General features: G+C 37.4%; 1 protein-coding gene across 2 annotated transcripts in view; it reads left to right on the plus strand.

The window, feature by feature from the left end:
- The window catches only part of FSD2 (fibronectin type III and SPRY domain containing 2), a 195,138-nt gene that overhangs the window by 27,414 nt on the left and 143,148 nt on the right, over positions 1-24,576 (plus strand). For both annotated transcript variants that reach the window (XM_053717427.1, XM_053717428.1), the window contains exons 2-4: positions 14,299-15,138; positions 15,227-15,322; positions 15,394-15,627. In XM_053717427.1, the coding sequence (XP_053573402.1) occupies positions 14,356-15,138; positions 15,227-15,322; positions 15,394-15,627 (1,113 nt within the window). In that variant the 5' untranslated portion in view covers positions 14,299-14,355. The remainder of the gene's footprint in view (positions 1-14,298; positions 15,139-15,226; positions 15,323-15,393; positions 15,628-24,576) is intronic.

Consider the following 24,576-nt stretch of genomic DNA (forward strand, 5'->3'; position numbering starts at 1 on the left):
AACAGAATGATAACGGACAGACCGCTGATGACACTTTATGGGGAGTCATTAAGGCTGTAGTTAGGGGTTATGTTATCCGCAAGCAGGCCCGACTTAGGAGACTAGCAGGACTTAGCTTGGCCCAAGCCCATTGTAAACTTAGGCTACTGGAATCCACTAATCAAACTAATATCACGGAAGCAACAGATTTCGGCTGTTCGAACACATATTAACCAGTTAGAATTATGCCGCACTCAAGCGAACCTCACTAAACTTAGGCAGTTGTTTTACCATAAAGGCAACAGAGCAGACACCATGCTAGCCCACAAACTGCGCCAGCGGAACCACACGTCTCGAATACACCAAATCCTGTACAATAATAAGACGCTTAGACTTCCCTCACTGATAGGAGATTGTTTATCAGACTATTATTCCAAGCTCTACAACATTGAAAAGAACAAAAATAAAACTCCTGCCCCTGCGCTACACATCAGACAATTTCTTAGCTCCTTCAACCTCCCAACTTTAACGTTAGAACAACAAGAGTCCCTGACCAACCCATTTACTCTGCTTGAACTTAAATAAGTAATCAAGCGTCTCAAACCCTTTAAGGCCCCTGGGCCTGATGGATTTCCTGCCCAGTTCTATAAAACTTACTGCCAGGAATTGATGCTGCTGCTCCTTAGACTTTTTAGTTTAGCTAGACAAGAAGGAAGCTTTAAGCAAGAATTTTTCGAAGCCAACATTATTATGATCCCCAAGCCAAATAAAGACCTCTCATTTTGCCCCAACTACAGACCCATCTCGCTAATCAACGTGGATATTAAAATATATTCAAAACTCCTGGCCAATTGAATTTGTAAACTTTTACCCGTTTAATTAACCCGGATCAAGTAGGGTTCATACACAACCGCGAGGGCCCGGATAACACGAGGCGTCTTATTAATGTTGTCTGCAAGTCGACTAGACTGAACAAGCCCTTCTCGGTCATCTCTTTGGATGCCGAGAAGGCCTTTGACAGAGTCAGATGGAGCTACCTCTGGGAGACTCTGAATGCTTTCAAGTTTCCCTCTGACACGTGCCTTGCGATTCAAGCCTTATACTCCAGACCTACGGCAGGGGTCTGGGTTTCCAATCGGACCCATTTTCCATCTCTAATGGTACGAGGCAGGGTTGCCCACTCTCCCCGTTACTGTTTGCTCTAGCCATTGAGCCACTTGCTGAAACAATACGTACTGACGCGGGTCTAGAGGGAATCACGCTATCCGGCTCCAAACACAAAATCGCCCTGTTTGCGGACGATGTCACTGTGTTTTCCTCAGACCCACTCCGCACAATCCCCAGACTTCTGGAAATCCTGGAGGCCTTTGGCGCTGTCTCCTTTTATAAGCTTAATGCTCCCAAAACAGAAATTTACTGGTGGGGCTACTCCCAAGACTACGTTACGGAGTTGCAAAACAAGTTCAATTTTAAATGGTCTAACAAATGTGTAAATCACCTTGGAGTAAGGATCTCTAATAATTTGAAGCAAATGGTTAAAGACAATTATCTCCCTCTATTGGCAGACTTGCGTGCTCTAAAGAATGAATGGGACCACAAGACTATTTCTTGGATGGGCCGTATAACTTCCCTCAAAATGTAATTTCTTCCTCGGGTCACCTATCTATTTAGGTGTCTCCCAATTAGAATACCTGCCCATCTCTTATTACAATTTCAAAGCGAGTGTACGAAGTTTATTTGGCAGAATAGGACACCCAGAATAGCCCATAGAATATTACAGTTTCCTATCCAGCTTAGAGGGTTAGCTTCCCTATCTATAGTTAAATACTACGAGGGAGCCATGCTCACGCATATTTCCCAATGGGGGGTGCTCCAAACACAAGACAGGTGGAGAGATATTGAGCAAGCCTCATTACCTTTTGACATTTACCTCAAAGACCCCAGCCCATAGTCGTAGACCCTTAGGCATAAATAACCTCGTAATTCTTGAATGTCTGGCAGTCTGGGATAAGATTCGGCATCGTAGCCTGATCGCACTTCATCCCTCCCCGATTACTTCTGTCTCGGGCCTTCTTACAGGCCTTGCGGAAATGCATCCCAACACCTGGGCTCGAATAGGAGTCAAACAAGTCTCAGACTTCTGGTCAAGGTCCAGTAAAGATGGTTATATCTCGCTGACCCAGGACAGATCTCGCGATCACATTCCGCCCTTCCTCCACTTCGAACTCACTCGAATTAAGAGTTTCATTTCTAGCTGGGGATTCCACCCTACTGCTGCTCGCCCACTTACTCCATGGGAGTCCGTTTGGCGCGGGGGCCGCAGACTTTTCAAGCGTCTCTCGAGACACTATGGTTTGTTTGAGGGCACTGTACCCCCTGTCCCGGCAACACACCTACTTAGGTGGAATGTAGCTCTCCACATCCATATTCCTGTGAACTCTTGGCAGAGGTCCATTACTTTAACCAAAAAGACCTTACATTGCATAACAATGTTCGAAACTTACTACAAAGTCATCTCTCAATGGTATCTGGTCCCCACGCGGTTGTCTAAAATGTTCCCACTGACTTCACCCTTGTGTTGGAGGGAATGTGGTCTCCCTGGCGATATGCTCCACACGTGGTGGGAGTGCCCCAAACTAAAACCCCTATGGAACTCATGTTTTCGTACCCTGATGGCACTCAAGATTATGATACCTAAAAGCCCCAGTACGGCGCTACTCCACCTAAATTTACATACCCTTCCTAAACACCAGCAGATTTTCTGTGTCTATCTCCTGTCTTCAGTTAAAACTAACATTGCTAGGTCTTGGAAAAAAGTAACCCCTCCCCGGTGGTCTGATATCCTCAACACCATGGCCTTCCTGTACACAATGGAAAAAGACATACATTATAGTTTAGATAAAGTAGACTTATTTGAATTAGCCTGGGCTGACTGGAAAGATAAACATGACACTTTATGGATACCTTCAGTTAGGACATAAGAGACTTCGTCCCTGCCCTCATTGAGGCGACTTTCTGAGATGTTCCCCTCCCCCTCTCCCTCTCATCAAGATCCCTCTTCCCTCCGTCCCCTCACCTCTCCCACCCCCCTCAATAGCTACTTTGAAATGTATCAACTTTATTCTTTGTTCTCAAACATAAATGTTTCATTAACGTTCCCTCACCTATGATTGAGGGTTTTTCTTTTTTTCTTTTTAAATACACAGGATACTTGATATAGATTTTGTGCACCTATATACTTGATATGTGTCAGACTGTGTAGGGGTCCTGCGAGCCCCCGTTTGTTGTTTATATTGTTCAAAACGAATAAAAATAAATAAATTGAAATATAAATAAAGAATTAAAAAAACAAAAACAAAAAACATTATTTATAGAGTGGATACTAAAAGTCATTTTAAAAATAATTACAAGAGCAGCACGGCAGTATTATTGAAACGAAATACCTTTATTTCACATGTAAGACATACGTCTAGACGTTTTGTCCATTCTTGCATGCATGTATGTCTTACATGTGAAATAAAGGTATTTCGTTTCAATAATACTGCCGTGCTGCTCTTGTAATTATTTTTATGTATCCATAGCAGTTGGTTTCTGCTTTTTGAGCATTGCACCCTTTGCCCTTTTGCTAAGCCCTTATGCCGGTATCTGTGGCGTCTGACGTCACTATTGTGAGCCAAGGAAGTGCCCGGTATGGAGTTTGAAGCGGTGAGCTGACACGTTTGTAAAAGTCATTTTAACCTCTACTTCCCCATAGGAAATGGAATTCTATTATGACACCCACTAAAATTATTCCTGTCAGGTAGCTCATATATGCAAAGACATTCTGGCATGCTGCTTAAGTAGTTCTAGCTTACTATCAACTTTAGGTAATGGAGTTTGGGCCTTTTTTATTTGATATATTTTTTGTCATTATCACTTCTAATGGAGTTAACGCTCGAGCGGGAGCGTTAAATAGTGCTTCACTTGTAATCTGGCCCATTGTAATTACCAGACATTTCTGTTGTGTTGCTATAGAATAACATATCAGCTTAAAGGGATATTAAATCCAAACATTTTCTTTCATGATTAGGACAGAGCATATATATGTTAACAACTTTCCAATTTACTTCTATAATCAATTTTGCTTCATTCTGTTGTAATCCTTTCTTGAAGGAGCAGCAATGCACTACTGGGAACTAGCTGAACACATTGGTAAGCCAATCACAAGAAGCATATATGTGCAGCCACCAATCAGAAGCTAACCCCCAGCTTCTGAGCCTATCTAGATATGCTTTTAAAGAAAGCATACCAAGACAACAAAGCAAATTATATAAAAGAATTACATTGGAAAGTTGTTTAAATTTGTGTGCCCTGTCTAAATCATGAAAAAAAACGTTTGGGTTTTATGTCCCTTTAAACTTAGGCCTAGATTTAGAATTCTGTGTTAGCCGTCAAAAGCAGCGTTAAGGGCTCCTAACGCTGCTTTTTACCGCCCGCTGGTATTTAGAGTCAGCCAGGAAAGGGTCTAACGCTCACTTTCCAGCCGCGACTTTTCCATACCGCAGATCCCCTTACGTCAATTGTGTATCCTATCTTTTCAATGGGATCTTCCTAACGCCGGTATTTAGAGTCTTGGCTGAAGTGAGCGGTAGACCCTCTACCGACAAGACTCCAGCCGCAGAAAAAAGTCAGTAGTTAAGAGTTTTCTGGGCTAACGCCGGTTTACAAAGCTCTTAACTACTGTGCTCTAAAGTACACTAACACCCATAAACTCCCTATGTACCCCTAAACCGAGGCCCCCCACTATAATAAATTTCTTTCATGTAATTAGCAAGAGTCCATGAGCTAGTGACGTATGGGATATACATTCCTACCAGGAGGGGCAAAGTTTCCCAAACCTTAAAATGCCTATAAATACACCCCTCACCACACCCACAATTCAGTTTTACAAACTTTGCCTCCCATGGAGGTGGTGAAGTAAGTTTGTGCTAGATTCTACGTTGATATGCGCTTCGCAGCAGGCTGAAGCCCGGTTTTCCTCTCAGAGTGCAGTGAATGTCAGAGGGATGTGAAGAGAGTATTGCCTATTTGAATACAATGGTCTTCCTCTAGGGGATCTATTTCATAGGTTCTCTGTTATCGGTCGTAGAGATTTCTTCTCCTACCTCCCTTTTCAGATCGACGATATACTCTTATATACCATTACCTCTACTGATTCTCGTTTCAGTACTGGTTTGGCTATCTACTATATGTAGATGAGTGTCCTGGGGTAAGTAAGTCTTATTTTTTGTGACACTCTAAGCTATGGTTGGGCACTTTATATGTAAAGTTCTAAATATATGTCTTTAAACTTATATTTGCCATGATTCAGGATAATCAGTATTCCTTCTTTCAGACTGTCAGTTTCATTATTTGGGATAATGCATATGAATAAATATTTTTTTCTTACCTTGAAAATTTTGAATTGACTATTTTTCCCTGCGGGCTGTTAGGCTCGCGGGAGCAGAAAATGCTTCATTTTATTGAGTCATTCTTGGCGCAAACTTTTTTTGGCGCAAAATTTTGTCATTTCCGGCATCGTAGTTGACGCCGGAAGTTGTTTGTAGTTACTTCATTTTTTTGACGCATGTATATTCAGACGTTTTTTTGCGCCAAAAAATGTGGGCGTCAGTTTCGACGTCAGAGGATGTGGCATCATACTTGGCGCCAAAAAATATGGGCGTTGTACTTAGCGTCAATAATGTGGGCGTCATACTCGGCATCAGAAATGTGGGCGTCATACCTGTTCCACTTTTTTCTCACATTATTTAAGTCTCACTTTTTTGTTGCTTCTGGTTGCTAGAGGCTTGTTTATTTTGCATTTTTTCCCATTCCTGAAACTGTCATTTAAGGAATTTGATAATTTTGCTTTATATGTTGTTTTTTTCTATTACATATTGCAAGATATTCAAAACACTGTTCCTGTTTCAAGAGATGCTGAGGGATTCCTGTTGACTGATATCAGTCCTACCAAAGCTAAGTTAATTTATTTTAATGTTATGAATGTTTATCTTTAGCTATGGTTTGTAATAAGTTATCATGATAAACTTTTACATACAGAATCCATTAGTATTTATGCTTTATATATTGCTATTCTTTTTATATCTTATGTACAAGATATACTTAGAAATTTATAAGAATATTTTTCTGATTCTATTTTAAAGGCTTTGTCTGATGTCCCGCCTTCTAATAAAATTTCTAGGTCTTTTTCAAACTTCTTTTAGTTGATGAAGTTTCAAATGACAAACAACATAATGAATTATCCTTCTCTGATGGTGCTTTTTTTCTCATTCAGAATATTTCTTCATCAGATATTGACACTATCAAATCTACTTTTTTATTCTTTAATAGAGTACATTTGTTCCTTGTTCAAAAGGTGTTGATTATTTTGGATATTGAAATATCTAGTTCTTTTGATTTTAAAGACTAGCTAACATTTAAATTCTGCTAGTTTATCTTCTGTGGTTTCTTCAGAGGGTTTTTTCCAGTTCCTGATACTAGGGAATGGAATAGGCTGAGAATTTTCTTTTAGTCCTTCTTTAAGGTTTTTAAATTGTATTCTTTGCCGGCAGTTAGTTTTCAGTTTTGAGGAAACATTCCCCAAGTTAATGGGGCTATCTCTACTCCTGCTAAATATACTATTATTCTTATAGCAAATAGTATTTATTTTTTTCCTTCAGATGGTCGTATCTTATTTAAGGAAAATTATTTTCAGGTACTTTTCTTAGACCTGTAATTTATTTGGCTGATGTTGCAATTGCTGCATCTTTCTGGTTGGATACTTTAGGATCAAGTATCGGATTATGATTTGTTTTAGCATTGTTAAAAGGACAAAATCTTCTACTTTTTTGAAGTTCAGACTAAGTGCTATTGCATTGTCTTGTTATCTTGCATTTGTTGATTATGCAAGTCCAGTGTGTTGTCTGATCCTTTAACTTGATTGACATGCTAATAATTTCATTTGTGTTGTCATTTTATTAAAATATTTCGCAAATGAGGTTTAATTCTATTTTAGCTAGAAGAACTTTGTGATTTCAATCTTGGAATGCTAATTTGATTTCTAAAATCCATATTTCTTTTTTTCCAAGATATTCAATTATTTGGTTCATAATTGGATTCAATTATTTATCTGTTACTCTGGGCTTCAAGATTGAGTTCTAAGACTAAAACTTTAAGCTTATATTAGTTTTCTGTTCTTACTAAGGAACAGAATCCTGAATTCTTCCCCAAGTAACATGTTTATAATTGGAAGTCAGCTCCCTAAATTTGCATGTAGGTGCGATTCTTATTCCAGCTTGGCTGGTAAGGGGCAGGTTAAGACTTTTTTGAAATTTGTTTGGTTCTATTCGGTCCAAACTTCTTAAACTTTGGGTACAGAATAAGTTTCAGAGTAAAACCGTCTGTGAGAAGTCTTTTTTCTCTATCATATTCCAGCTATTCCAGTAAGACTATCACTTTCCTGAAGTGTGTCTCAAACCTGGAGTTTTCTGGGGTATTTTTTCCAGTTTCATTTTAGGAACTGGGTTTTGGGGTTTTATTCAAGACTATTCATTGTTCCAAAGATAGAAAATCTTTTTGAAATTGTCATATAAATGTACCATCTTTTAGAATGGTGTTTATATTGTCTATTCTGCCTTTTTGGTCAGTGATGGCATTATTTGTTTACAATAGATTCAATAGATGCATATCTTCATTTTCTGTTTTCATTCAGATTATTTTTATTTTCTGAGATTCTCTTTTTTTGACAAGCATTACCAATTTGTTGCTTTTCCTTCTGGTCTAGCGACAGCTCTAAGAATCTTTTCAAGGTTCTCAGTGTTCCTTTTTTGGACGGTATCGTGGTACTGGCTCAGTCTTTTTCGTTCTGTGGAATCTCATACGATTCAACTTTGTTGTTTCTTCAAAACATGGTTAGAGGATCTTTTTATCAAAATCTCCTTGATTTCTCACACAAGGGTCACCTTTTTTAGGTTTCCAGATAGATTGTGTCAATGTTTTTGTCTCTAACAGACAAGTGACAAGTTTATTGGGTTCCGTTTGTCGGAACCTTCAGTCTCTATTATTTCCTTCAAGTTGCTATATATGCATGGAAGTTTTAGGTTTCATGGCTGCAGCATTTGGATTCGATTCCCTTTGCTCATTTCATAGGAAACCTTTCCAGTTTTTTATGCTGAATAATGGTTCAGGGATTCTAGGATATCACTTTTTATATCTTTGAATCCTAAAGTTTAACTATCTTTGATTCAGTGGTTAAGATCACCATCATTTAGTTCTACAGGTCTCTTCGGTTCTTTCAACCTGGACCATGATCTTTACAGATGCGAGTCTTTTAGGTTGGGAGGCTGTCTGAGGATCTCTGTCAGCACAAGGGGTTTGGAAATCTCAGGAGGCGAGATTACCATTTGATATTTTGGAACTCTGTGCATTCTCAGAGTTCTTCAGTTTGGTTTCTTTTTGAAGAAGAGACTTTTTTTTCAGACAGACAATGTCACGACTGTGGCGTATGTCAATCATCAGGGTGGGACTATCAGTCTTTAGGCTGTGACAGAAGTATCTCGGATATTTGCTTGGACTAAATCCAGCTCCTATCTCATTTCTGTGGTCTTTTTCCCAGGTATAGACAATTGGGAAGCGGATTATCTCTGTTAATCAAGCTTTACATCCGGGAGAATGGTCTCTTTACCCAGATATGTTTTTCAATTTTTCAGATGTGAGGGCTTCCAGAAATAGATCTGATGGCATCTCATCTAGAAAAGGAACTTCCCAGGGGCCTATTCAGGTTCTGGGATCTTCAGGCGGAAGTAGTGTTTGCATTAACACTTCCTTGGAATTATCAATCTGCCTATATTTTTTCATCTCTGGTTCTTCTTTTTAGAGTGATTTTCTAAATCATCAGAGACCAATCTTTGGTGTGGCTGGTGGCTCCAGCATGGCCACACAGGTTTTGGTATATGGTTCTTGTTCTGATGTCCAGTTGCCAATCTTGGTTACTTCCATTAAGGCCAGACCTTATATCTTAACATTCGTTTTTTTCATCAGGAATTCAAACTATTAATTTGATGGTATGAAAATTTAACGCTTGGTACTTAGTCATAGAAGTTTCTCTGACTCAGTGTTTAATACTATGTGCAGGCTCGTAAATCTGTGTCTAGTAGGATTTATTATCGAGTTTGGAAGATTTACATCTCATGATGCTCTTCTTATGAATTCTCTTAGCATTCTTTTAGAATTCCTAGGATTTTATAGTTTCTTCATAAGGTTTTGTCTGCATGTTCCTTGAAAGGACAAATCTCTGCTTTTCTGTGCTGTTTCACAGTAAGAATTGCTAAATCTTTCTGATATTCATTGTTTTGTTCAGGCTTTGGTTCGTATCAAGCCTGTCATTTAAGCCAATTTCTCCTCCTTGGAGTCTTATTTTGGTTCCGAAGGCTTTTCAGACTCTTCTATTTGAGCATATGCTTTCTTTGGACATTAATTACTTTCATGGAAAGTATTGTTCTTTTTAGACATCTCTTCAGCTAGAACAGTTTTTTTAATTATCTGTTCTTTCTTGTGAATCTCCTTTTTCTGATTTTTCATCAGGATAAGGTGGTTTTTGCTGTCTTCACTTCAATTTTTACCTAAAGTTGTGAATTCTAACAACATTAGTGGAGGAATTATTGTCCCTTCCTTGTGTCCTAATCCTAAGAATTCTTTGGTAAGATTCTTACATTCTTTGGATGTGGTAAGAGTTTTGAAATATTATGTTGAAGCTACTCAGTTTTCAGACAGACTTCTAGTCAATTTGTTATCTTTTCTGGTTTTAGGAAAGGTCAGAAGGCTTCTGCCTTTTCTTTGGCATCTTGGTTAAAGCTTTTGATCCATCATGCTTATTTGGAGTCGGGTTAATCTCCGCCTCTGAGGATTACGGCTCATTCTACTAGGTCAGTTTTTACTTCCTGGACTTTTAAGAATGAAGCTTCTGTTGATCAGATTTGCAAAGCAATGACTTGGTCTTCTTTGCATACTTTTACTAAATTCTACCATTTTGGTGTTTTCTCTTCTTCAGAAGCAGTTTTTGGTAGAATAGTACTTCAGGCAGCTGTTTCAGTTTGATTCTTCTGCTTATATTTCAGTTTTTTTCATTATAAAAATTGAAACTCTTTGATTTGGGTAGTGGATTAATTTTTTTCAGCGGAATTGGCTGTCTTTATTTTATCCCTCCCTCTCTAGTGACTCTTGCGTGGAAGTTCCACATCTTGGGTATCTGCTATCCCATACGTCACTAGCTCATGGACTCTTGCTAATTACATGAAAGAAAACATAATTTATGTAAGAACTTACCTGATAAATTCATTTCTTTCATATTAGCAAGAGTCCATGAGGCCCACCCTTTTTGTGGTGGTTATGATTTTTTTGTATAAAGCACAATTATTCCAATTCCTTATTTTTTTTATGCTTTCGCTCCTTTCTTATCACCCCACTTCTTGGCTATTCGTTAAACTGAATTGTGGGTGTGGTGAGGGGTGTATTTATAGGCATTTTAAGGTTTGGGAAACGTTACCCCTCCTGGTAGGAATGTATATCCCATACGTCACTAGCTCATGGACTCTTGCTAATATGAAAGAAATTAATTTATCAGGTAAGTTCTTACATAAAATATGTTTTTTTTAACCCCTAATCTGCCAACCGCACATCGCCGCCACCTACATTATCCCTATGAACCCCTAATATGCTGCCCCTAACATCGCCGACACCTACATAATATTTATTAACCCCTAATCTGCACCCCCCAACGTCGCCGCTACCTACCTACACTTATTAACCCCTAATCTGCCGACCGGACCTCGCCGCTACTCTAATAAATGGATTAACCCCTAAACCGCCGCACTCCCGCCTCGCAACCCCTATAATAAATAGTATTAACCCCTAATCTGCCCTCCCTAACATCGCCGACACCTAACTTCAAGTATTAACCCCTAATTTGCCGACCGGACCTCGCCGCTACTCTAATAAATGGATTAACCCCTAAAGCTAAGTCTAACCCTAACCCTAACACCCCCCTAACTTAAATATAATTTTATTCTAACGAAATAAATTAAATATTATTAACTAAAGTATTCCTATTTAAAGCTAAATACTTACCTGTAAAATAAACCCTAATATAGCTACAATATAACCAATAATTATATTGTAGCTATTTTAGGATTTATATTTATTTTACAGGCAACTTTGTTTTTATTTTAACTAGGTACAATAGCTATTAAATAGTTATTTACTATTTAATAGCTACCTAGTTAAAATAATTACCTGTAAAATAAATCCTAACCTAAGTTACAATTAAACCTAACACTACACTATCAATAAATAAATTAAATCAATTAACTACAAGTACCTACAATTAAATAAACTAAACTAAATTACAAAAAATAAAAAAAGATTACAAGAATTTTAAGCTAATTACACCTACTCTAAGCCCCCTAATAAAATAACAAAGCCCCCCAAAATAAAAAATTCCCTACCCTATTCTAAATTAAAATAGTTAACAGCTCTATTACCTTACTAGCCCTTAAAAGGGCTTTTTGCGGGGCATTCCCCAAAGAAATCATCTCTTTTGCCTGTAAAAAACACACAATACCACCCCCCAACATTACAACCCACCACCCACATACCCCTACTCTAACCCAAACCCCCCTTAAATAAACCTAACACTACCCCCCTGAAGATCTCCCTACCTTGAGTCGTCTTCACTTAGCCGAGCACCGATGGACCAAAAGAAGACATCAGGAGCGGCAGAAGTCTTCATCCTATCCGGGCAGAAGAGGACATCCGGACCGGCAGACATCTTCATCCAAGCGGCATCTTCTTTCTTCATCCATCCGACGAGGAGCGGCTCCATCTTCAAGACCTCCGGCGCGGAACAACCTCTTCCTACCGACGACTACCGACGAATGAAGGTTCCTTTAAGTGACGTCATCCAAGATGGCGTCCCTCAAATTCTGATTGGCTGATAGGATTATATCAGCCAATCGGAATTAAGGTAAGAAAAATCTGATTGACTGATTAAATCAGCCAATCAGATTCAAATTCAATCCGATTGGCTGATCCAATCAGCCAATCAGAATGAGCTCGCATTCTATTGTTCTGTTCAGCTCATTCATTGGACAAACAACTATTGTATTTACCAGTTATTTTAATTATCAATAAAGTAGCTGATATCGAACTCTTTGTTCATGCCAAGTGGTACTCTTGTCCTTAATTTTAGAATCCAGAATAATTCCTTTTTGTCTAGGACCTTATTTTGGTTTCCACCTCTGATAGGAATTCTGGCTAGGTCAATCACCCGAACTGAAAAATCAGCTTTATTAGTAAAATGTATGCTGTTGAAATGACTAGCCACAGCTGACTCCTTAACATAATTCTTTGTATCTCTAATTCCTATCAGAGGTGGAAACCAAAATAAGGTCCTAGACAAAAAGGAATTATTTTGGATTCTAAAATTAAGGACAAGAGTATCACTTGGATGAACAAAGAGTTCGATATCAGCTACTTTATTGATAATTAAAATAACTGGTAAATACAATAGTTGTTTGTCCAATGAAGCTATATTATTCTGACTTACATATTCTGATTTATATATTAAGCATTTGTTGGCCTCCTGTCAATTCTTTATGCTAAATGTTTTTTTATTAGTTGCTAGTAGGTCTTACCTTTAAAGTTATGTTTTGCTGCTTTTTCTACTTTCAGGTAGTTGTAGCTAATTCCACGGCAACCTCCTGAAAGAAAAATTAGTTGCATGTCATAAGGAATAATTTTTATCAATTATTCACTAATTATTGATTTTGTATCCTATATTCATGCTGCTATAGATCTATAGGCCTTATTCTCAAGATATCTTTATGCTTAGCATTAGTGTTAAGTTTTTCTTCAAACGTCACACTTAGTGGTTTTTGCTTATTATTTACCACTTAAAACTTAATATCAAGATGTTTGTATATTCTCTCCTCCACTTATCATTGTTTTTAAATTTACTGTTGTTTTTTATATAAAGATTTTTTCTCTTGTTATTGTTCCGTTTGGGACTGCAAGGGTTAACTTGTTCACAATTAAGGGTATAAATGTCCTGTGTGCATCCCTATACTCTAGTCTATGAATAAGCGCCACTAGGGGGCGTGAAACGTGTTAGACTGTTTCTAACTATGCCTGCCCTCTGTTTGGGAACCTTGTGAATGTTTTAATTGTACAAAAAAGGTACGTTTTATTTTTCCAACTCAACCTGAGTGCCTGCATCCATTATTTCTCCTCCAGCACTTTTACGGCCTGATCAGCCGGCAAGCTACGGCACTCCAAGTAGCTTTATACAGCAGCTTCTTTCAAATATTGCTTACACGGACTGATGGCCTGACCGTGTTCCGGACACCCCTATCTTTGTGTACATGAATTGGTGTTGCAGATGCTTGTAATCACATGATTTCAGAAGTTACATATAGAAGGTAGACTATACTTGGGTGACATTCACATAGGTAGAAAGTTATGCTCTGCAATTGAAAGTAATTTTGTATACTTGTTTAGGAACTGCTGTAGCTTGAGAAAACTTGAGAACTACCCAATACCTCCTGCTCTCATTGACAACTGTAATGTCAAATGCATTTGCCCATAAATATTTCTCTTAGGGGTGCTAAATTCTATGGGAAAAATATTCTGTGTTATGCACCATACTAAGAAAAATGTTGCACATATAACCTTTCTACAGATGAAAATTACTTTGTTGAATTAAAATTAATATATTGTAACAGGTTGATTCCATGGGGCTGATTTATGAATGTACGGGCGGATATGATCCGCTTTCGCCATTTATCATTGCACAGGCTTTTCTAGTGAAATGCTTGTGGAATTCCGCCCCTGCACATTCGCGTCCACTAGCAGGGGGTGTCAATTATCCTGATTGTATGTGATCGGGATGATTGCTGTCCGCCGCCTCAGAGGTGGCGGACGAGTTAAGAAACTTGAAGGCTTGCGCGGAAACTGTAGCATATGCTGCATAGAAAATGGGCCCCTTAGAATTATTTTTTTACAAAGTTCTACAAAACATATTCATGCATAAAATAATTTGAGAATTAGCCTTTTAGACTAAATACAATTAGCAGGATTTAATCATAGCAAACACATTGGTGCAATTCTGTAATAATCTTGGGGGGATTCATTATTGTTATTTATAGGAAAAGGAAAAAAGTTGTAGATGTTATATATGGTGCTTACATCTAGTAATGTTTATTTTATGTATGTTTTTAAGACCATAAATAATTATTTTACTTTTTGCAGTTGTATTTAAAAATACATCAACTCATTCCAAGTCCACACCTCTTTTGTGCATATATCATGGAGCCAGACTCTGTAGAAGAATTTGTGATGTGTAGCAACCCAGAAGAATATCATGCAATCAGGGATGAAGAAGAGATTCAAAAGGAACTTGAAGAGAAGGGTAAGGAACAAAAGGGACTGACGTTTTATCATACGGATCTGTATGGTTCACGGAGCAGATTGGCTATCTTTCCTGAAGAGATTTTCAATCAGGAGCAGAGATACTCAAATATTAATGAGTCAGAATTAGCAAAGGAACAGTATGACACTAGTCCAGAAAAAAAACAAACTGACTTACAAAATGAAGTGGATGAATTAGCAAAATTATATGGGCTGTCTGAAGAAAAAGAAGAAGAGGACCTTCCATTTTTGACACCACTGACTTTGAAACACATGGAACATATGTCATCTAAATGCACTATTGCTCCAAACTCAACCAATCCTGAACAGAAGAAAGAGAAGCCTAAAACTGGAGGACGATCTGTTGAAGGAACACATCATGATCATGATGGAACAGAAAAGGAATCTGATGAAAAACATTTCGACGAACCTCCATTGCAAGCAACACCTAAAACATCAGAGCCTTCTGAAGACCACAGTGCTAACACTCAGGATGATTCAGTAGGAGATGCTGCTGAAACTCAAGAACAAATGAAAGAGCAACCTTCTGAGGATTACAATGATGCTCCTGACATTTTTTGCATTACTTGCAAAACTCCAATCAGAGCTTTTGAAAAGCTGTTTGGTGTGCACAAGGATCATGATGTCAAAGAGATCACCACTGCTGTGGAGGAGAACAAGGTAGGAATACACAGTATATATCATATATTAAGAATTTGATAAAATGCACATTCTGTAATTAGGCTAAATCATTTAATTGACTTCACAGAAAGAAATTCACAAAAATATGTCCAGATTGGAAGAACAAATTACACAGATGGAAAACTTTGCCAGTCACCTGGAAGAAATATTTGTCACTGTGGAGGTAAGTAAAATTAGAGCATAGAGTACGTACTCAAAGCACATATCACGTAACTGTTTTGTGCAATCTTACAGGAAAATTATGTAAGGCAAGAGCAGCATTTTGAGAATCATTATACTGAAGTGATGGATGCAGTTGTGTCAAAACATGAAGAAAAGGTCAATGCTCTGAGAGAGGAAAAAACCCTGAAATTAGAATCATTATACGAGCAGCTAATTAATTGTGGAAAGAGCCTTGACCTGTCCAAAGACTTGATGGAGACTGTTCAAGAGATATTCAAAGGACCGGACAAAGTTGAATTTGTAAAGGTAAGAGTAGTACATGTAAGGTGATATAATCTAAGCAAAGGAATCTTTTGTCAAATGGAAGAACAATACATTTAGTTATCAGTGGGCAGCATGTTGATAGTGTACAACAAACTCAATGATACCTAAATGATATGTAAGAAAAAACCTGGATGAAAGCTACCTGGCCTTTCTCCTTCATAAGTTTTTGAGATGTCAGGGAGCAAAGATCAAACAGTCCCACATGAACGGGGAACTATAAAGCAAAATCTAAAAATGTTATATGAAAAATAAATATGAACCATAAAACAAATATTCAAGTAATTTTTTTAACAAAGTTAATTGTTTATTGTTTTTCTAACGTATGCTTCTGTCATAAACAACTTTTTTCAGCCAATGAACAATAGATGCCTAGGCTGTACACAAACACACACTTCCTGCTAGTTTCACTTTAAATTTAAACAGCTTTTAGTTACCTCTTTTCATGCCCATATTTTGTCTTTGGGGAATGTTGTTCTCAAAGTGTTGGATTATTCGCTGACGCATCTGTTGGCAGATCGGTGAGCCTCGAACCATCCTTGCTCTTCAAGGACTAGGCCTTTTTGGAGGCTCCTTATATACTATGATTACATGATTACCTCAACCTGTTTCACATCACCTTCTTATTTCATCTTGTCACTTCGCTATTAGTCTTAAATTGCCCCTGTCCCAACGTTTTGGGAGTGTGTTGTAGTCATCATATGAAATGAGTGTATATTTTCAAAAATACATAAAATTCATAAAGAAAAATATCAAATAATGTGTTAATAATGTGTTTTCAATATAGTACAGGCAGAATTACATTTTCAAATGACTAATTTTGTTTGTTTTTTGCATTTTCTAACTTTTTCGAAATTGGGGTTGTACATAAACACATGCACTGTATATATATATATATATATATATATATATACACCACACACACACACACAGACATATATATACATACACACACACACACACATATATATATATATATATATATATATATATATATATATATATATATATATATATATGTGTGTGTACCCTTTGGAGCCATTTCTACTCAAATACATTTAAACATGAAAAATCAATTTTTTAATATCTTTTAATATGTTTTACTTTGAAGAAAATGTTGTTTGTATTTCTAAATACATTTTTTTATATATATATATATATATATATATATATATATATATATATATATATATATAATATCTATTCCTGTATATATTTATATATCAATATATATATATATATAGAAACCAAAAGATGCACTCTCAGGACTTTCTCAAAACCAATTTAATGGAACGTTTTCGGGGTTGACAACCCCTTCAACACCCCGAAAACGTTCCATTAAACTGGTTTTGAGAATGTCCTGAGAGTGCATCTTGCATCCTTGCACCCAGGCGAGCTGTCCATTGGTGGGCTGAACTGGAAATTGTTTATTTTATATATATATATATATATATATATATATATATATATATATATATATATGTATATATATATATATATATGTATATATATATATATATATATATATATATATATATGTATATATATATATATATATATATATATATATAATACAAAAAAAGTCACTAGAACAGGTACTCCATAATCCAAAATAGCCAACTACCAAACTACCAAGGTGCAGCTTCAAAGAATATCCAAGTTTTGCAAAAGTGAAAAAGGCACTCACTGGTTTAGATCATAATAAAATGTAACATTTAATAACGTAAATTAAAAAAGCATAACATTTTGAGAACATTACGTTCTCTTTGTAAAATGCAAGATATAGCAAGAAATCTATACAGAGCTATATATCAACCTTCTAAAATCGTTACCTTAAATACCCCAAATGTGTAGTCTCTGAATGCTAATCCGCCACTGCAGCCCACGTGTTGTGTCCAATAGTTATGACATCATCAATGCTCGACTCGTGCTGACACGTGCACCAAGGGGGCGTGTAATATGATGATGCCACTATAACCAATACCATCTACCGGTCTCCTGAAATTCTAGAAAATATAAAAGGCGGAATTATGTAACTTACAGTTAAAATATTAATTAATAAAAACACATCAATTAATAAAAAAACGTCAATTAATAAAAAATAGTGAAAAAAATAATTACAGTCCCAAATAAAGTAAAGCATCATAATGCATAGCACTGTACATATAACAATGCACCGTAATGCAACAATTAGCATCCATGTATATAATGCTGCACAATAATGCCGCATTTAGCATTTGTGCAAAAGAGAGTATGGTAGAAAAACCTTATAGCAGAGGACTTAGTTTCAGGGTGCCAGGAATCAGACTGAGACGAGAAGTGCAAAAATAATCACACCTTTATTAATAACAAAAAAATAATAAAAAGTCCACAAGTCAAATAACAAGCCAGGAGTCAAAACCAGAGCTGGTAGTCAGACGAGCCGAGTCAGGAGCCAAAGCGAATAGTGAGTCGAGCTGGAATCAGGAACAAGGAAAACAGCAGAGTCAGGAACAAGCCAGGGATCAGGAACCATGAAGGACGTCAGACAGCCAGGTAATACACAGGAACTCTCATAAACAGGTCTGAGACAACGCAAAGGCAAAGCATTCTGAACAGAGGCCCTTTAAATAATAAGTGATGACATCAGAATTCTGAGACTGCATCCTGTCTCACACAGATGATGCACACCAGTCTGGCCATAAAAGGAAGTGCAGGAAATGAGCAGCATCCCCCACAATGTACCATAGTCAGCAAGAGAGGTGAGTAAAATGGCTGCCAGCAGCACATGGCAAACAAAACAGGGAAAAACCCTGACACTTAGATTAATCCAATGGTCAGCACTCTCATTCTATAATATACAGTTACTTCACAGTGCTGACTTAGACAGTAATAATAGTCAGGTAGTATAGAAACATTATTGGGTTAATGCAGGTACTAGACGACAATCATGTATGTCTCAGTCCCCTGAGTAGAATGGCCCAAATCCAGCATTGTATTCAACCCCTTGGGTGATATGGTATCCAATGTATAAATCCATCTGGTCTCCAGACGAAGTAGCTGATTAGTCCTATTGCCTCCCCTTAGTAGTGGTGGTACATGGTCAACTAAAACATAGTCCTTAGACTAGAGACACTGTGTCTGCAACGGGCAAAGTGGCGGGAAACTGACTGATCAGAGTCCCCTTTGGAAAGGGCTTCCCTTATCGCACAGTGATGGTTGCCCACTCTTTCCCGAATGTAGTGACCGTTTTACCTACATAAACTATGGAGCATGGACAAATCAAGATGTAGATGACATGTGTGCTGGTGCAAGTCAACCTATAATTATTTTTAGTAACTCTTGTTTTTATGTGGGTGTTGAAACATGTCACCTTTTAACATGCTGTCGCATACGATGCAGTCTCCACATTTAAAACAGCCCTTTTTAGTGGACTTCAACCAAGTGTGTCCATCATAGTATTTAATATGATATATTCAAATCATAACAAGGTCAAAAACAGCCACAACGTTTCGGGGCTACATGCCCCTTAATCATGTGTTAAACAATTGTGCAGATACACCTGTTTAAATAGCCTTCTGGGATTTACCCTTACAATCTATCATAAGCATTCTGCTTATAGCTACTAGCGCCATCTACTGTTCTAACATAGGGTGAATCTGACAAACAATAAAAACAAACAGCTATGAAACCCCCAGACAAATCCTTAATCCACTAAACAAAATAGTGTCTGTATATAAATACAGTGTACCAAGCATTAATTAGAAACCCACAATTGGACAACACATAACTATGATGGCTATGTCTAATAAAAATTGTTAACAACAATCAATACACTTCTATTAGAATAACTTATTTTAGATTTATAGACACATACAAAGTTATAGGTACAGATCCCAGATAATACATTTTATGCAGAACACCAATAGAACATAACACTAGAAATGTCCACTAATAGAATACTGACCAATTTATATCCCTATTTAACCCCTTCGGTTCCAGGGTATCAAGATGAAAGATCCAAAAAGTCTCATGTTGTTTGAGCAAAAGATCTCTATTTCCACCTCTTCTGGGTACCTTGATCTGCTCAATAACCTGGAACCGGAGTTGACTAATATGGTGACCTGCTGTTAAAAAATGATGGGCAACAGGAGCTGTCAATACCTTACATCTAATGTTGCTTTTGTGTTCTGTGATGCGGTCACGGACCCTCCTGGAAGACTCGCCAATATAGGCCCGCCCACAAGGGCACTTGATCATATATATCACATAGCTGTTGTTACCTGTATAATGTTCCTTATAATAAAATTTATGTCCAGTATGTGGATGTAAAAAGTATGGGCTTTTAATTATTGAATTGCAATTACTGCATCCAAGACAAGGAAAACAGCCTAAATTCTTCTTAGTGATGTAATGTTGGGATAGTGTTTTTCCAGAGCCAATGTCTGCACAAATTAGAACATCTCTTAAGCTTGTAAGCTGGCATTGACAATTGGCTAAACTCCTCCACACCCAAATTGCATCTACTTAAGATATCCCAATGTGTACGAATAATTCTTGAAACCTGCTAGCTTTGTCGAGAATACTCAGACACAAAAATGATTCTCTTATCATCCTTATTATTTTTTTTTCCAGATTGCTGTGGTTTTAAAAGCGAATCCCTATCCATCTGGGATACAGTATTAATGGTGTTTAATATCAAATCACCAGAGTACCCCCTCTGCAAAAATTTGTCTCCCATTTCTGAGAGTCTAACCTTTGACTCCCCAGTTACAATGCGTTTAACCCTTAGCATCTGACTTTTGGGTAATGACTTTATCAAAGCAGGGTGATGGGCACTATTATAAACCAATAGGTTATTTCTATCCATGTCTTTCCTGAAAATATCAGTCTTAAAGCCATATCCATCCTTAGAAACAGTCACATCCAAAAAAATCAATGCATACCTCACTATAAGATAACTTGAATTTAATGTTGCATGTAGAGTTATTTAACTCAGCAACAAACAGCTCAAGGTCTCCAACGTCGCCCAGCCATATCCCAAATATATCGTCAATGTAGCACCACCAGGTGGCGCCACATTGATGAAACAGGGAATTGTCAAACACAAATTTCTCTTCAAAGAGATTCATAAAAATGTTGGCAGAATTCGGGGCGACGTTGGAGCTCATGGCCGTACCCTGTAACTGTAAATAAAAAAAATCCTCAAATAAAAAATAATTATTGTAAAGTATTATCTCCAATAATTGCATAATGAACCAAATCTGTGCCATCGAGTGAATACCAGCAGTCAATAGTGCATGTTGTACTGCCCCTAAACCACTTACATGAGTAATAGATGTGTATAGACTAGCAACATCCAGACTGAAAAGAATACATTTGTCAGTCTGGAGTTGCAAATCCTTCAGTTTTAGTAAGAAATCATTAGCGTCCCTTACAAAAGTACTGGACTTCTCCACCAGGGGTCTTAATATTTTATCCAAAAATATCGAGACCTTTGAAAAAATAGAGTTAGTCCCAGCCACATTCGGGCGTCCGGGTGGAACAGTCAAGGACTTGTGGATCTTGGGCAAAATATATAAAACAGGTGTAATGGGATCCTTAAAGGGACACTGTACCCAAAAATGTTCTTTTGTGATTCAGATAGAGCATGCAATTTTAAGCAACTTTCTAATTTACTCCTATTATCAAATGTTCTTTATTCTCTTGGTATCTTTATTTGAAATGCAAGAATGTAAGTTTAGATGCCGGACCATTTTTGGTGAACAACCTAGGTTGTCCTTGCTGATTGGTGGATAAATTAATCCACCAATCAAAAACTGCTGTCCAGAGTGCTGAACCAAGAAAAAAACTAAGATGCCTTCTTTTTCATATAAAGATAGCAAGAGAACGAAGAAAAATTGATAATAGGAGTAAATTAGAAAGTTGCTTAAAATTGCATGCTCTATCTGAATCACAAAAGAATTTTTTTGGGTACAGTGTCCCTTTAACTGTCAAAAATGTGGCAGTTTTCTCATCAATAATACCATTATTTAGTGCAAATTTAATGGTCGTCTGTATTTCCCTATTGATTTTAATAACAGGATTACCTTGAATCTCCCTATATACATTCCCAGTGTTTAACTGTTGACAAATCTCAGATTTATAATCTACTTTATTCAAAACAACTGTAGCTCCGCCCTTATCTGCCTGCTTCAAAATTAAATTTTCATTAGATTTTAACGACTTAAGGGCTGAATATATCATATTAAAGACAATTTGGCATATTTGGATATCCTCCATCTTTTGTTTATTCAGTTTGGTTCATTGGGAGTTTGGTAGTAACTCCAGGAGGATTTGACCAGTTGGACTGTGTGCTGGGTTTAACTTTGTTTGGATCCATCATAGCATTTCACAGGGTCTGTTTTAACAAGCAGATCTCGTAGGTTGCTAGCACAGCGGTATACCATCCTGGGGTGTATGCTGAAATGGTAGGGTCTTATCTGTTTTATTAATTGTGATATACAGTATATATATATATATATATAAATGTTTTTTTAAAAATCATCAGGTATATATAGAAATGGAAATAAAAAGAGCATTTTCTTCTATGTGAAGAACATTGGAATGTAAAATATGCATAACTACCCTCTAGTTTAGCGCTGTAGGTCACTCAGATTTTTTTTTAATAAAACTATATAGCTATGTTTGTCTGCTTATCTATATCTTTCTATCTATCTATCAATCAATTATATATCTATCTATCTAATCTATCTATGCATATTTAAAAGTATATACATATGTCACAAATATCTCAGGATTCAGCTGCTAAGGAGTTAACTTTGTGTAGCTTGCACTCAAAACAGTTATTTGTTTTCAAGAAGAATTGTGTTTGTATTTTCTTTGAAGTGCCAGAACCCTCTAACTAGCCACCAAATGTTAGTGTGTATGCATTGAGTCATAAAATCACTGAAGCTCTTAGTCACAGAGATACACAGGATAAAGTTTATGGCTTAAGCTGTCAATAGAATGCATGATGCAAAACAGGCCCTTCATTACAAAAACTGACCAGGTCACTGACAGGACATTGGTATATTATGTACATATGTGGGTTAAAAGTGTTATAACCTTAACGGCAGGTAAATATGACAACCTATGGCATATTTGATATCAAACTGGTTCTCCCAATAAAACTAAGAGGTTCTAAATATGTAAATATAGAAATTTCTTACCTAGCAGGAATGATAATGGATTGTATAAATTCAGGCAAGAAATTTAGTCTATTGAAGGTTGTAAAGACAGTGGGGTTTCTTAGCCCGCCCAGGAGGGTGTGGTTAAGCAACATGATCTCTGAGAAGTAGGTTTAAGAATCTTATTTTTTAACAATAAGATTGTCATTCTTACAAGGGGAGCTGCTGTACAGAAGTAAGGAGCCATCATTTTCTTGCCATTCCCCTGGTGCAGATCTTGAAGCTAGTAAAGTATTCAATTCTGTTTTTCTCCTTTTTATTTTAAAACACTGTTTGCGTGTGTAATTTTATTTGTAACAACTTTTTATTATTAATGCATTGTGCATAATATTTTTGGCATAATAAATAATTCCTTTATTAAGTTTGGCCTTTGTCTAATAATTGAACCACTTTACTGAAAGAGACTGGAATATTAGAACTGTATAATTTTAGGTTATTTTCTGCTAAATTGTATTTCTAGAGTTAATGTGTAAAGTCTGGGGTTTTCCTTAAGATTTTCCCTTTAATAAATTTTAAGTGGTGGCAGCATTTGAGCTGTAGGTGACAGAAAAGGGGGCTGAAAACCCTTTCTGTGCCAAATAAGTGACTGGTGCAGGGTTGGATAACCTTGGGTCGTCACAAATTGGTGGGCAGCGGTGTAGATAATTTTTTTTATTATTAGATTTTAGTGCTTGAGGATTTGCTAGTGTGGAAATCCCGGTACTAAAAGAAATTGTTTCTTACAATTTCCAAAGGCTAAAACTCAGTGCATTATATAGTCACACATTGCAAACAGTCCCCTTCCCTATTCTCTGTTTTTCTTTTCTATTTTATTTTTGCCATGGAGGCATACGAGCAGCGATCTAAAGAGGCACTTATACTCCTATGCCAGGAGCGGGATATTCCAACACGTTCAAAGAACAAAGATTTACTAATACAAGCTCTTGTTGAATATGATAACAGCCAAATCACACCAGTTGAGGTCTCAGGAGAGATGTCTGCGGCTGGGGGCAGTGATTAATCAGAATCTGGGGATCCCTTGGACTGTTATTTGCAAACTGTTCTTAAACATATGGGCTCAGTGGATGCAAGTTTGCGCATGGAACTGATTACAAAGTTTTATGAAAGACAGGCTGCTGAACGACAGGCTGTTGTGGCTGAGAGACAGGCGTCTCTGGCAGCTGAGAGAGAGGTTCTGGCAGCTGAAAGACAGGCTGCTGAACGACAGGCAGAGAGAGAGTATCAGCTACAGCTTGCACGGTTGGAGAGAGGGATGGCCTCACCTGTTGTTGGTGAACCTAGAGACCTACCTGCTCCCAGAGTGGGTGCAGAGAACTTTCCCACCCTGGAGAAAGATGGAGATGTGGATGTATTCCTGCGTAGCTTTGAGAAAGTTTGCAGACAGTTCCAGTTGCCAAGGGAGCAGTGGGCCAAGTACCTTACCCCTGGCCTGAAAGGTCCTGCACTGGAGGCGTTTGCTGAACTACCCCCAGAGTTTGATCAGGACTATGATTCCATTAAAGCTGCCCTGCACAGAAGATACAATCTTACTCCTGAGGTGTACAGAAAGAAATTTCGTTCTCTGCAGAAAGGTTTGTCAGAGAGCTATATTACAGCTGTTGGGAACTTGAGGACAGCCTTTAAACAGTGGGTCAGAGGATTAAAAGTTGCCACTATGGAGGAGCTGGAAGATTTGATTGTGAAGGAACAGTTTATGCAGCTGTACCCAGCCGGAGTTCAAGAATGG

The sequence above is a fragment of the Bombina bombina genome, chromosome 6 (assembly GCF_027579735.1).
Source record: "Bombina bombina isolate aBomBom1 chromosome 6, aBomBom1.pri, whole genome shotgun sequence".
Taxonomy (NCBI): Eukaryota; Metazoa; Chordata; class Amphibia; order Anura; family Bombinatoridae; genus Bombina; species Bombina bombina.